Here is a 15,374-nt window from a genome sequence, read left to right as displayed (position 1 = left end):
ACGCCACGCGATCACAAAAGCTCACCTTGTCACTTTGTGACAGGTGAGCTAAAAAATGAATAACCAGGCTTGGAAATGATCACTTTCAAGTTTGGTGTACATCCTCCTTGTGGTGTCCGAGCAACTGCGTAAAATACAACAAATCAAGGGCCATAACTCCAATTAAAATCACCAAACTGTAACATGCTGACAATATGCACAATGCAGCTTGGCACCGATCAGTCCTGTAATAATGTGTAACAGAATTGGCCAAAACATAAAGGTTAACAAATCAAAGGCTGTAACTCCTGAAAATCATGGAAGCAGAAAAAATACTGATGATATGCACCACTTTTGTGGAATTAGGTGAAAATCTGCCTAGTGGTGTCAGAGGTGTTGCGTGGACGAACTTTCTGACAAACAGTACTAAATTAGTTTGACTTTCCTACTAAAAGTGGAAAACATAATTCTGTGCAATTACTTATTCTCTTATGGTATTGCAGCATTCTTTGGCCACTTATTCAGCTCATACAAGCACACGACTTTTTTTAGTGACCATGTCAAGAGTTCACCGTACATTCTGATTTTTGTAATGGACTGTTATTTATACCTGCAGTGTGCTGAAAGTGGGAGATTGTGATCACCTGTATTTGAAGTTACCATCAATAATAAGAGGTCACAGTTTTAAACAGCAAGAAACATAACCGGTATCACTTTCTGAACAACATCATGCTTTGATGAACAAGAGGACCATGATGGTCCTGAATCGCTCACCTCTTCCCACATGATCCAGTTTGAGTATGACGTCATTTTTTCTATTATTTGACATAGTGACCTAGTTTTTGAGCTCATGTGACCCAGTTTTGAACTTGACCTAGATATTATCAAGATAAAAATTCTGACCAATTTTCATGAAGATCCATTGAAAAATCTGGTCTCTAGAGAGGTCACAAAGTTTTTCTATTATTTGACCTGTTGACCTAGTTTTTTAAGGCACGTGACCCAGTTTCAAACTTGACCTAGATATCATCAAGGTGAACATTCTGACCAATTTTCATGAAGATCCATTCAAGGGTATGGCCTCTAGAGAGGTCACAAGGTTTTTTTATTTCAAGACCTACTGACATAGTTTTTGATCGCAGTTGACCCAGTTTCAAACCTGACCTAGATATCATCAAGATAAACATTCAGACCAACTTTCATACAGATCCCATGAAAAATATGGCCTCCAGAGAGGTCACAACATTTTTTCATTATTTGACCTACTGACCTACTTTTTGCTGGCACGTGAACCACTTTCGAACTTGACCTAGATATCACCAAGATGAACATTCTGACCAATCTTTATGGAGATCCATTCACAAGTATGGCCTCTAGAGAGGTCACAAGGTTTTTCTATTTTTAGACATACTGACCTAGTTTTTGACCACACATGACCCTGTTTCGAACCTGACCTAGATATCATCAAGATGAACATTCAGACCAACTTTCATGAAGATCCATTGAAAAATATGGCCTTTAGAGAGGTCACAAGGTTTTTCTATTATTTGACCTACTGACCTAGTTTTTGACCGCACGTGACCCAGTTTCGAACTTGACCTAGATATCATCAAGGTGAACGTTCTGACCAATTTTCATGAAGATCTTGTGAAATATATGGCCTCTAGAAAGGTCACAAGGTTTTTCTATTTTTAGACCTACTGACCTAGTTTTTGACCGCACGTGACCCAGTTTCGAACTTGACCTAGATATCATCAAGATGAACATTCAGACCAATTTTCATACAGATCCCATGAAAAATATGGCCTCCAGAGAGGTCACAAGGTTTTTCTATTATTTGACCTACTGACCTAGTTTTTGACGGCACGTGACCCAGTTTCGAATTTGACCTAGACATCATCAAGGTGAACATTCTGACCAACTTTCATGATGATCTTGTGAAATATATGGCCTCTAGAGAGGTCACAAGGTTTTTCTATTTTTAGACCTACTGACCTAGTTTTTGAAGGCACGTGACCCAGTTCCGAACTTGACCTAGATATCATCAAGGTGAACATTCTGACCAATCTTCATGAAGATCCAATGAAAATTATGGCCTCTAGAGAGGTCATAATGTTTTTCTATTTTTAGACCTACTGACCTAGTTTTTGACGGCACGTGACCCAGTTTCGAACCTGACCTAGAATTTACCAAGATGAACATTCTGACCCATTTTCATAAAGATCCCATGAAAAATGTGACCTCTAGAGATGTCACAAGGAAAAGTTTACGCAAGGATGCACGTACGACGGACACTGCGCGATCACAAATAGACTATGAGCCAGAAGGGGTTTTGCTCCCCCCCCAGGGGGAATTTTGTGGACCATATTTTTTTGAAACTCCAATGTGTGGTGAACATTTTGGCATAAAGTTTGCAACTGGCGAGTGGGGCTTTTCTCCGTAACACCACCTTAAAATACGTTACCCTCAAAACCAATAATTTTTTCATCAATTTTTACAGACGAATGGTACCATTATGTTAGTAAATCATTTCAAGTTCGCATATTTTATTACAAGGTGTATACTAGATGCTGCAATTTGATAAAATTTCAATATCTAAAATGTGATGTTAAAGAAGAAAAATATCGGAAAAAGATACGTTACCCTAAAAAAAGCAACATTTTTGGCATGAAGTTTTTATTGCAAATTTAGATGACCAGGTAATTAGAAATTGAAGTTACTATTAAAAAGTTCAAAGTTCAGCAAAAACAATGGTATATAGATTGCTAGTATAAGTTAAGGGAAAGCATACTTTTAGCGATTCTTAAAATGTAACGTCATTCTTCCAAAAGATGCTAATTTTCAATCATACCTACTTCAAACATGTTTTTCATAAAAATGTTCTATCAATTTTATATTGACATTCTTTAGTTACATGTAATACAACTATATACTTATTTATCAACAAACCTCTAACTTGTAAGATGTCTTACATTGAATTCTACATTACATTTTACGTTACCAAACATACACATTATATTGTATGTCTTCATTTTCTTTTAAACACACTTTATCAGTTGAAAAAAACAACAACAATATAATTCTGTTCTCAACAGTATAGTTTTGCATTTCAAACTGAAGGTTTAACTTAAAACACGTATAAATATATCAAATTAAGTTATAGTTTACGTTACCGAACAAACTAACTATATCTCTTGTGTTCTGTTACCTTAAATATACTGTAGCACTTAGAAAAAGCATATCTACAATTCAATCAAAATATGTTTTAACATAGCTTTGCATTTTAACTTTAAACCCATGTATTTAAAAAACAGTCTACGTTACAATTTACGTTGTATGTTACCTAACATATAAGCTATTCATTTTCATGTATTCTGTATTGTGAACATATACTTTATCTTGGAAAAATAGCAAACTTACAATGATTTTTGTTTTGTTTTAAATATTTTGCTTTCAATTCTAAACACATTCTAGAACCTTATTTACATGGTCCATGATTACACCTTCACGAGAACACTATGCAGCCAAAGATTTTTTAAACAATTGATATATATATATTCAGCTATTTAAGCACATTGAATTGACATAATTATAATATATACAGACATTGATCAACACAGTGCTCTATAAAGATGCTAAATTTAAAACAGGCATATCACGATATTTAGAAATCTTGTGCATGTTTATGCACACACATTTTACATTTTGTTAACTGCTGTATGTTGTAATTGTGATTGTTTTGAATGTACAGTAGATTCATTCATCAACATAGACTTCATCCAACATGTTGTCAATCTCAACTGTATCCTTAAGTAGATATACCATGTACATGTATCTTCTATGGAGCCGGTATCCAGTAATGGTCATGACTGGAATACTGTGACTTTTTTAATACGGCATGTATATATTGATGGTAGTTCAATAAGACAATTATAGGAACTGCCTCAAAATAGGATATTCTGCAAGTGAAATTAATGTAACTCTAGTAGGTAAAGTAAAGTGCATTTGATTGCCCACTCTGAAGGCAAGTTCTTACAAAACTAACTCTTTTGATGGCAAATATGGGACTTTAAACTTTTATGGGTGAATTCTGTTACCAATTGACAAGTTTATTCCAGACAGAGGACCTATTTGATTTCCAGTCATTTGAACCTCAACTGGTTTCTAGAGAACCTAAGGTCAGAGACAAATAACACTATTGGGGAATATTGTTACTAAAAGTCAAGCCACTTGTGTGAAGTTCGGAGGCCACTTTCTTCCAAAGGTTTGTGTACCTCATACTAGCAACCCTATTCAACATCAACATCAAAAGCCCGCTTGAGTACTGCCCTTCAATCACACTGGGCAGTTGCCTTTTAATAATGTCGGGTACCAACAGTCAATCTATCATTGTTTTGTCTAGGTCATGAGGGCATTTGTCTAGGTCATGAGGGCATACAGGTCTGGTGGTTGCCACCACTAGAAACCTTATTGTATTCGGTACCACCTTCTCTAACAGGGTTCCATCTTCCTGCATTTAACCTAAGTGCATGTACATCAAGTCCATCTCCATGACAGCAACTGTGGAACAAATATATGTTGAGCAATACTTGTCCAGCGTCGCAAAGTGGCGGCAAGATCAACTTATCTCCAGTGTGAGACTGCAGTCTCTAAAACTGATGGTAGATATGGCTGTGCAGCCTTTATTTAACCACAACATCCTTTGTACTTGGGTTGAAACACGAGTCCCTTCCAGATGGGTATTGGTATTTCGGGACCTTTTGAGGGACCTGACTGGTTTAAGCAATAGAGATTCTTGGGCTGGAGGCCTAGGAAAGGGACTTCGGGTCATGGATCATTTACTTGAGACCCTCGTTTAGATATGTGTCAGCAGAGGCAAAGCCCAGTACAGCAATAGACGCAGAAACTGTGTCCATCTGTTTGAAGTCTTCCCAGCTTCCTGGGTATCACAGGTTTATCCTTGTGAAAGATGCAGATGCTATGTCCATCCGTCCGACAAACTTTCAAGAAATCCCAAGTTTCTCATATTTGTATGTTTTGCTAGGTATCTTGACTGTGTTTTAGAAATATAGGTCAGAATGAGTATCCCATAGTACACATTAGTATGGGTATTCCAGCACGGTAATAATTTGGTACATTTCTCCGTGCAACCCAAGAGTTTATGAACTAATGCAGTATGTGTATCACCTGGCATACATTAGTGTCAGTATTATGGTCCTTGCTCTGGGTATCCCAGGGCCTTGATAATTTGGTATTTTTTCCAGGCATCCCGGAAGTTTATGAACTTGGGTCAGGGTATCCCATGACCTTAAGTTTTGTTATTATAAGATATGTGTGGAATAACTGCTTCAGTATAGTAATTAACCATTCATTGGGGAATCTCGTCTGTTTTAAGAAGGAAGTACTTGTGGTCTGCTTCGCATTAGATGTATGATTGTTATTGGCAAAACCTCCATGTTAATTATCCTGCAGGGTATCCCTGTTATGTCTGATTCTGCAAGGAATCCATTTGTGGCCTCCCAAGCCCTTATGACCCACTTTATAGAACAGGGCTGGGGGAGTGTAGTGAGAATGCCGTTAATGGTAACCAAGGTCACTGTCAGAGGTCACAGGAGAAACAGCAAATCAGCGAGGAGGATCGACATCACATGGCTAGGAGGATCAATCGTTTACGAGGAATATCTCCTCTAGACCAAACTCTATTGAATGCAGTTGTATTTATCATCAACAACCGAAATCCAAGGCCATCTGCCTTTTAGCGTTAGAAACCTCTTCCACCCCTAATAAGAGTGTATAGTGAATACCATTTTTTTTACTTCAAGCTCAATGTCACACTTAGTCGTCAGAGGTCATACCTTATAGGGACTAATATTGCTTCGCATTGTGGAGTCTATGTTATTTAATTATACTAATGATAATTATGATATGCAGTCATACTGGTACATTCAAAGAGCTATATATTCTTAATATACATTTAAATATATATTTCTAATGAATTATAAAATCTATATACATTTATTTGATAATGTTGTTCATGTCTGGTGATGTTTATTTATTGTCCAATGTATATTATTTTTAAAATCCTGACCATATAGGTAATAACAAAATTTTAAATATTTTTTCTTTAACACATATTTCGGAAAGGTAACGTATCATATGTGACATATTGAATAAGTTAACTCTAGGGACAGTTTTATAATATATAAATTTAATTACTGAACTGTGTATTGGCCATTATCAGTATTTTACAATTTAAAAAATCATCATTGTTGATATATTTCTATGTTCTAGTAATTTCAAAAGAAGTAACGTAAGTTACGGATAATACATAACATCTATTCACCTAAAATGATATGAACATATGATAATTTCTATTTTAAATACATAAACATAGCTAAGCATCTTGTTTATTACGATTAATTGTACAACAGGCATGTTTATAATATTAAATTAACATAAATGGTGAATTAAATGAAAATTTGCATGGTAACGTATTTTAAATCTCCGTAACTCGTTAAAGCCCCAACGGAAACTTGCAAACTTTTGTCTGTGAATGCCAACTACCATAAGGTTTAAGAAAATCATAGTGTTGAAAATTCCCCCTGGGGGGGAGCAGGGTCAATTGTCAGCTCAAGGTCTAAAAAGCTCACCTTGTCACTTCGTGACAGGTGAGCAGAGCTAAATATCAATTTTGTTGTGTAAAAAGGCAAGGTTATAATACATACCCAGTCTGGGTCTGGTGGTTCTCTGCCATAGTTGGTTCCACCAGGGGAATTTGTAACTGTAAACAAATATAGAGTTATTCTTAAACTCTCTTGATCAATTTCAAGAATTTCATACTTAAAAATTATTTGCATATCCCATGTCAGGACTTGATAAATCCACTCCTACGTATGAGTAGAAATCAGCTGATGGCGAGTGGAACTTGCTGTAGTACTCATCCTGCAAGACGAGTGTGATTTTTGACCAAAAATACAATAAATCTAAATAAGATGGAACATTAAGAAGCAAGATAGCTAAAAGCTCTAAAACAAAAATTTGTTAATTCTGTTATGGTACCGCACTATGATCACATTACATAGATGCTCGTTAGTCAAGAACAAGATTCTGGTATGCACCATTTTTCACGGACTTTAAAATAGATGGTGTCTGTAAAAATATCATTTTCTTAGTGAGTCGTAGGACAGGTACAAACTGTAGCAGGAGGGGGGAAAATTCTAGGCAGCTGGTCCTGCAGGACGATTTGCTTTCAATGAATTTGTCGAGCCCAGCATGTGGTCTTTATCAAATACATAATGCAAAGGTGAATTGTAGACCGATGACCTGCAATATGAAACAAACCACTCTTATAGTTTATATGTATCATAATTCTGAATAAAGAAAGTTTGGTCTGGATGCAAAATTCAGCCATTAACTAATGTGTTCTGTTTAAAATCAAGAAAGCGCCCTTCCCGTGTGATTTCCAAATTAATATTGGTATCTACTGTCATTTCATGTAAATACAATTAAAGTCCCTGAAAAATATTTGTAACTGCAGTAAGAAAGTTAATTTGATGATAATTTACTGAAATCAAATTTCAAAGATGTTTTCTCTAAACACAAAATTCATGAAAGAACTTAGTACTACTTACACTGCAACGGTTTTGGGTGACTTTTTAAATATAGTTCCCTTTCACCTTCTTCTAAAGCTTGCTTGGCTTCAAATGGTTCCAGGTGTTTATTTTTATCAAATCTGTCTCGAAGCAGCACTTGTTGGTAACGTTGCTCCAAGCTGAAATATAAAAAAACCCACAATATGTCTTATATCAAATGATGATTCAATTTTTGTGTCATTTGAAATACCAGGCATTACAGGTACTTCTTTGGAGTCTATATTCGTCATCTAGAGCAATCTTTTTCCTCATTGCAGGTGTTTGTAAATTTCTTTGCACTGAACTGTAATTGCAATTTACCGGCCACTGCATGCAGAAACAAAAGAGCCAAGATGGCCCTAGGTCGCTCACCTGAGAAACACACCATAACAGAGTAAACATGTTTGACCTAGTGATTTCATGGAAACAAATATTCTGACCAATTTTCATTAAGATTGGACCAAAAATGTGTAAACAAGTATTTTCTTCCATTTGACCTAGTGACCTAGTTTTTGAGCCAAGATGACCTACATTCGAACTTGACCTAGATTTGTTCAAGGCAATCATTCTGACCAAATTTCATGAACCTCAATTGAAAAATACAGCCTCTATCACATACAAAACATTTTTCTTTGATTTGTCCTAGCGACCTAGTTTTTGACCCCAGATTACCCATATTCAAACTTTGAATTACTTTCATCATGGCTATCATTCTGACCAAATTTTATGAATATCCAGTGTAAAATGCAGCCCCTATTGCACACACAAAGTTGTTCTCTTTTAAAATTTGACCGGGTGACCTAGTTTTTGAACATAGATGACCCATATTCAAATTTAACCTTGATTTCATCAAGGCAATCATTCTGATCAAATTTCATGGAGATCTGGTATAAAATGCTGCCCCTATTGCATACACAAGGTTTTTCTTTGATTTGGCTTAGTGACCTAGTTTTTAATCCTAGATGACCCATTTTCGAACTTGGTCTAGATTTCATCAAGGTATTCTGACCAAATTTCATGAAGATCAGTTGAAAAATACAGCCTCTATCACATACACAAGGTTTTTCTTTGATTTGACCTAGTGACCTAGTTTTTGACCCCAGATGACCCATTTTTGAACCTGGCCTAGTTTTCATCAAGGCAATCATTCTGACCAATATTCTATAAAGATCAATTGAAAAATACAGCTTCTATCACATACACAAGATTTTTCTTTGATTTGACCTAGTGTACTAGTTTTTGACCCCAGATGACCCATTTTCAAATTTGGCCTGGATTTCCTCAAGGTAATCATTCTGACAAAATTTCATGAAGATCAGTTGAAAAATACAGCCTCTATTGCATACACAAGGTTTTTCTTTGATTTGACCTAGTGACCTAGTTTTTGACCAAGATGACCCATTTTCGAACTCGGCCTAGATTTCATCAAGGTTATCATTCTGACAAAATTTCATGAAGATCAGTTGAAAAATACAGCCTCTATCGCATAAGCAAGCTAAATGTTGACAGATGACCAGTGATTTTTTTCTCAAAATTGTGAATGGGTCCGGTACTAGAAAAATTGTGAAAATTAGCGTTGTTTTTCTCAAAATTGTGATTTTTTCCCCCTAGCTGAATTGTGAATTTATTAATACTTTGTGAATCAAAATGTTCAGTGATTGAATATGAATATATGGGTGTAAAAATATGGGTATTTAAAACTTACATTCATCAGTCAGGGGTATAACTGATTCAAGTTATCTGTTTATAACCCATTTGAGTTATTGCTTAATATGTTTTCATAACTTGTTTCAGTTATCATAAAATATTACAAAGCCCTTCTGTGCCAATTCCTCATTTTGAATGTGACTAATGCAATTATTTCCTGAATCCTTGAACTCTTATCTTTCCAGCTATGCAGTAAATTTTTTTACGCAAGGCTGATAAAGTTTTACACAAAAGGTTTAAAGCTATAAAACTCTTAGCATCCCATTATGCTTATCAGGTCATGATCAGACTAAAAGAGAATTTGATTAACCACAGATTGCTACTAATTTCACTGTAAAAAGACTTTTTTTTGAATAACTTACCCGAGTTAACTTATATTTTATAACTAATACAAGTTATAAAATGCTTGAAAAAATAACTAAAATAGGTTACATAACTTAAAACAGTTACACCCCTGACTGTTCATATTTTTATTCCAAAACAAAATAAATTTTCAAGGGTCAAAATCAGCTAGATTTTCAAGTCAAGATCAGCTTCTCAGGGGATCAAGCTGTACTTCTGCTTCAACCATGTTATGGCCAACATCAACAAATTGATAATGATATACTGTTATAAATGTAACTTCCACAGACTTAACCTAAAACAAGTCCATTAGTCATAGCAGAATTTTTTAAAGCCATTCATATTTTAGTTGTCTTATTTTGTACATTGCCTAAAAGTGGGTGGGATTTGGGGCATTTGCATGTTTTTATTCACAAAAATGCTTCAAAATAAGAGCTGCTTTTGCAAGAGTTATCATATTATTATTATTAAATGCAGATTTTTTATTGGCTTTTTATTTTGATTGTACTAGAAAATCTTGTAAAAAATGATAAAAATGTCCGAAAATCACGGTCGCGAAAATGGGTGACACATATGAAAAAACGAAAGCAAACATTTAAAATTCTTGATAAAATACCCGTTTTTAATTTCATATTTTTATCAGACCTATTCAATACTTATAATATCTGCTTATTTAAAACATTTACATTTTATTTTGCCCTAGCAAAATACCTCAGCAAAGATAATAAATTTGCATAAAGGCCGACCGGCTTATTTTTAAATCGAATCAAGCACACAAAATAATCATTTTAAATTGGCAACACATATAAAACAATACAGCATAAGCTGTTACCGCTTATTAACAAGAGGTACAAACAAGATAATCTAATGCTGCATTGTTGATCAATCAACTACTATACATTGATGATGACCACGTGTCAGTCGACGCGTGGCATGATAGACATCTTTCAGTAGCTAATTAATATATGATGCTCCGCCTACTGCCATACTTCCGCTTGTGTCGACAAACAATATTGAAGTTCACTGGGATTTTGATTGACAAAGGGCAGAACTTTCGAACTTGTGACGCCTCAAAGAGAATTACCGCGAGTCAAGAAGATGCACAGGGCATATTATGTGCGGGTCAAATACTTCTCGATTTCGCGGGTCAAAACTGGAACCTCGGGTCCACTGAACGCTCCTCTAAAGTTTTTCTACTATTTCTAAAGGTTTTCACACCCATTGTGAATGGGTCCAATGGACCCAATTTGAAAATTGTGAAGGACCGTCTGCAATTGTGAACGGGTCCGATATTCGGTACTACTTATATAAGGAAAAAAATCGCTGATGACAGATGACAGACAGACAGCAGGCATCGAGCGATCACAAAAAGCTCACCTGAGCATTGCTCAGGTGAGCTAAAAAATGAACACTATTTGAAAAGGGCACATATAGTAATTTGATGAAAAGGGCAAAGGGCGCTATTAAAAAAGGCAGGGCGCTGTGAAAAAGGGGCAGGGCGCCATGCCCCGCTATTTAGGCCTAGCTGGAACACTGTATTTTGTGAGCTTAGCGCAAAACGGTCGTAACTTATATGAAATAAAGAAGGAGTTACAACTGTTCTGCGTTAAGCCCACGTGCATCAGTGCTAATCCGATTATAGCCCAAGGTCACCTGTAAACAAGGCTATTCATGATGGGTCACGTGTCATGCTGTGTATTCACTATTGTCAAAAAAATGAACACTATTTGAAAAGGGCAATCAGTGTGCGACATTAACTTTTTAACATGGTAGCCAATGGGGCTATGGACTTCCAATTTTTTGTAGCCCGACAGAATTTTTCGTAGCCCCACCAATTTTTCGCTCAAGAATGAACAAGACTTTCATTCTAGTAATATTTTATTTAATTCCTTTCAATATACTGCTGTAAGTTGGTGAATATTGATATATTTCAGAAATTTGTTTTTCAATATTGATTTCGAAATCTGAAACAGTGTTCACAAAATTGTGCAGAAAGTCAAAGACACAGAGTCATGAAACTAGATCTAAACAGCTTTGTAGACAAGAAATAGCTTGTCAGTAGACTTCCCTTGAAAGGTTGTATGATAAAGCGCAAGGATAACCAAATATTACATTGGTCCCTTTCAGCTGGATTCCTCTGACTTTTCCGTTATAACCTATATCCAAGATGTTGCGGTTGGTCAAAATAAATATGCTTTTTATGTGTAGGTTTCTAGATATAAATGATTAATCAAACCTAAATTTAGCAGAGGGCCACTAAAAGAAAACCTGTCCTTAATCATTTTCCAATCCAATGAAATTTAATAAAGATATTGCTTTCGAAAATTACAAAGAAGTCAACGATAAAAACAGAGGAAGGACCAATCTACTTCTCGGACATAATCAGGGGAAGTAACTGACTAATGTTCCCCATTATCTAAATTTACGGCGAATGCAAACAGCATAAGTGAGACACGTGTTACGAAAATAAATTGGCCAACACACTTGTCACTTAAATCAAAGGCATGTTTGTCGCGTGTTGATTAAATCTATTACGTAAACAGTACTACATTAATCTACCATGCGGTTATTGGAAAACAATGATCTCTGATTGGTCGAGAGCCAAAGCAGCCAGTACTCTGCCTTTGATTTTGTGTACTCGGTAAGCTATGCATCCGACAATTTTTTACCCGTCCCTTGGACTCGCGGTTAGAATATTTTGGCGTCCTTTTCCAAAAAGTATGCATACAAATTTGCAGAATTATGCGTTCCTGAAAACCCTGTAACCGGACCCCTAGCCACTACCTAAATACAACCCATTTGAAGTTTCTATATGAATATAATGTTTAATTAATTGGAGCAAGTAAGTCAGACCAGTATTTTATGACTTTTCTTGATTTTTTAATGTCTTCGTTTTCCTAACAGTAAAATGCAGATACTGGTAAGGCTTAGAGCAATGACAAGTATAAAATATCGGAGCACTTGCACTTTAGCAGTCCCTATGATAAGCCAAATGAGGAAGACTAGAGCATCGATTTACAACTACATTTTGCTTTCTATATTTGTAAAATCTTCTAATAAGTTCTATCCAACTTATCCTATCCTCTTAACAACCTTTTTCTGTTTCTCCGGTAACGTGGAAACCTTGTATAATAGAAGTCCGACAAGTCCTTGTCAAGTTTTGTACCCCACCCACAGTTTTACAATGGAGCAGAATCAAAAGACAACGATAAAAACTTAAAGGCTACACAAGAAACCAAATTTACATTTTGTTCGGGCGATGAAATATAGTAGCTTCTATTTCCCTGCAAGCTCTTTTGTAAAGACTGCACACTTTCTTTCCATGCGACTGTACAGACGTTCGCAAATAATTCGTCGCCATTTTGGAGAAATGGGCAATTCGACCCCATAACAATTCGTTCCCTGGATTTCGTACAATATAATATTCGTTTTAGGACATCGTTTAAAATCTACATCTAATGACTACTTTTTGCTCATCCGGAATGTTAATTCACGAAACTAATTCACCAGCAGTTCTTATCTTTACTACTTTCTAAAAGATTAATCTAGCAGAGTACGTACAGCTAAAGCACGACCGAGCCAGCCAGCTGTTCACCCATCTAAACTAACTCCCCACATATATACATTATGATTACGTGCTAAGTCTGATTAGAAAAGAAGTCGGACCAAAAGAACAACATTGCTTTCTGGTCTAGTACTGCATTAATGATTGTTACAGCTTAAAGGTCAGTATAATAATATAGCCATATAGCCAAACAGGTTATTCCACAATACAACTGAGTGAGGCAAACAAGAACATTTCTGGAAGAGGTGAACTATACTTGTCTGAAACAAAATAAATTTATCTGTGTTGATAATCTAGATGGAATTTGAATGTAACTTAGAAAATTAACGACATCAAGATGATGATATACCTATATAATTTTATAAAAATACCAGACACTAATCTTCTTAGGCTAATACAAAACGCTTTAAATTTATTCAGTGAGTTGTTTAGCTAACGGCTGCTTATTCCAAGAAAGCGTTATTCCGTAGACTTTAGTTTATCAGGCCCTTCTCTGATGTTTCTCAGTGTTGATATTTATGCGACAAGACTGTGGAATCAGCTACCAAATCAGCTTGCCACTCCACCAAGTCTTGATACCTGCAAGCGTTTAATACCACCACTGCGCAAGAAGATGTACATAGTTTTAACAGATGTTAATCGTTTCCATGTTTAAACTGGTGCCAACTGGTGCCACACCATGATTTTTACCTACATTTTAAAGCAAATAAGCAATAACAACATCTGAAAAAAAAATGAAGACAAAATGTTAGTTCTTCCAATTTCCGACTTGAAGCAGTAACATGTGTAGTTATAGAAAATCGTTAAAAAATGACCCCGTTTTCACTCATATTATTTTTTAAACAGTAAAGTGTGTAAACAATATTGTAAATATAAGATTATATCACAGTCTGACTTTAACTGGGTGCGTACGCAGGTTCCAAAATAAGTCTATGTATTTCATTCCTAAAAGAAAAATACTAAACCCGCGATTCATTTTTAATTATATATATATATATATATAGGCAATGCAGACAAATATTTCTTTCAGTTCCATCTGACTAACTATTCATTCATACAAGTGAACACCGTTTTGCAAGACAGTACAGTTATAAGCCTGCGATCCATCGAATCGCATATAAATATGATTGTGCAATGTTTATAGCGTCCCGTGTCAGAAATATTCCTCACAACTTTAACACCCTTGTTAATAGTGTCTAATGTATTATACTAGCACACCGACACTACAGCGATAGAAATTACAATACTTGAAACCATAATATTTCTGTCCTACAATTCGAACGAAAAAATGATGGCATATTTGAAAGTTTATCAATGAAATCGCATACAATTTAGACTACAATTATCCGTGATAGAACAGATAGTCCATGATCATCGCATCGCCCATTGCCGTATTTTGTTTTTCACATTCCACAACCTTGTTTTAATGAGTCCCAAGTTCAAATATAAGCGTTTAACGCATTGGAACTGTTGCACTGAATAATTAATTATGCCTGGTAACTGCACCATATATGTGAAAAAAAAATGCAATTCGTTTATGCCACAATAAAGACACAAGATAGAATTAAGTGGATTGAAAATGTCTGACATCTAACAAAATTGTCAGACGTTAAATTAAAGTAATGTTATGTACAAAATTAGTTTTATGGCTATGAAATACGTATTGTGACATTAATTAGAACAAAATAATGTCCAAAAAGGCAAAACCCACATGTCCTGTTACTATGCGTAAATGTAAATAATAGTATCTGAAAGGCAAATATAAATTACTTTATATCATTTCACTCTATAAATGATGTTTTTTTTCGTGTGTTTATTTCTCAGTCTCTTCATTACTTTTGTTATTTGTTGAATATTACGAGCATGATCAGACAGACAATTATTTAGTGAATACTCAAGTACTAAATTCAAACCTTTTCGGTTAGTATGAACGAAATCTACCTTTAATGCACAAAATCAAACAACTCGGATTTACCACCAGATTTAACTACACATGTATTTAGTTATTCAATCACACTGTTATGTCTATTTAACGGTTTCGAAAATTAGACCTTCTCGAAAAAATACAAAATGTTTTTATGACACAAATTACCTCTGCTTAAAAAAAAACAGAAAAAAGAAGAAAAGAAAGAAAACAACAACAACAATTT

The 15,374-nt window shown here is 35.2% G+C and overlaps 1 protein-coding gene across 1 annotated transcript; it reads right to left on the bottom strand.

The window, feature by feature from the left end:
• Positions 1–4,403: 4,403 nt before the first annotated feature.
• On the bottom strand, positions 4,404–13,065 carry LOC123549596 (NADH dehydrogenase [ubiquinone] 1 beta subcomplex subunit 9-like). The gene is made up of 5 exons (XM_053546679.1): positions 12,905–13,065; positions 7,611–7,750; positions 6,638–6,760; positions 4,822–4,918; positions 4,404–4,539 (listed from the first exon to the last, which is right to left on the bottom strand). The coding sequence occupies exons 1-5, from the start codon at positions 13,018–13,020 to the stop codon at positions 4,404–4,406; spliced, it is 612 nt and encodes a 203-aa protein (XP_053402654.1). The 5' UTR covers positions 13,021–13,065.
• Between the last annotated feature and the right edge of the window lie 2,309 nt (positions 13,066–15,374).

Source organism: Mercenaria mercenaria, chromosome 6 (assembly GCF_021730395.1).
Source record: "Mercenaria mercenaria strain notata chromosome 6, MADL_Memer_1, whole genome shotgun sequence".
NCBI classification, from domain to species: Eukaryota; Metazoa; Mollusca; class Bivalvia; order Venerida; family Veneridae; genus Mercenaria; species Mercenaria mercenaria.
This window is presented reverse-complemented; position numbering and strand designations above follow the sequence as displayed.

What these genes read in the sequence shown, in the direction of transcription:
- LOC123549596 (XM_053546679.1), bottom strand. Translation starts at nt 13,020, where the DNA reads ATGGCGACGAATTATTTGCGAACGTCTGTACAGTCGCATGGAAAGAAA. An exon ending in TCACCCAAAACCGTTGCAGT is followed by an intron (nt 6,761 to 7,610) that starts GTAAGTAGTACT and finishes ATTTGTTTACAG; the next exon opens with TTACAAATTCCCCTGGTGGA. An exon ending in CTCTGCTCACCTGTCACGAA is followed by an intron (nt 4,919 to 6,637) that starts GTGACAAGGTGA and finishes TGTGATACCCAG; the next exon opens with GAAGCTGGGAAGACTTCAAA.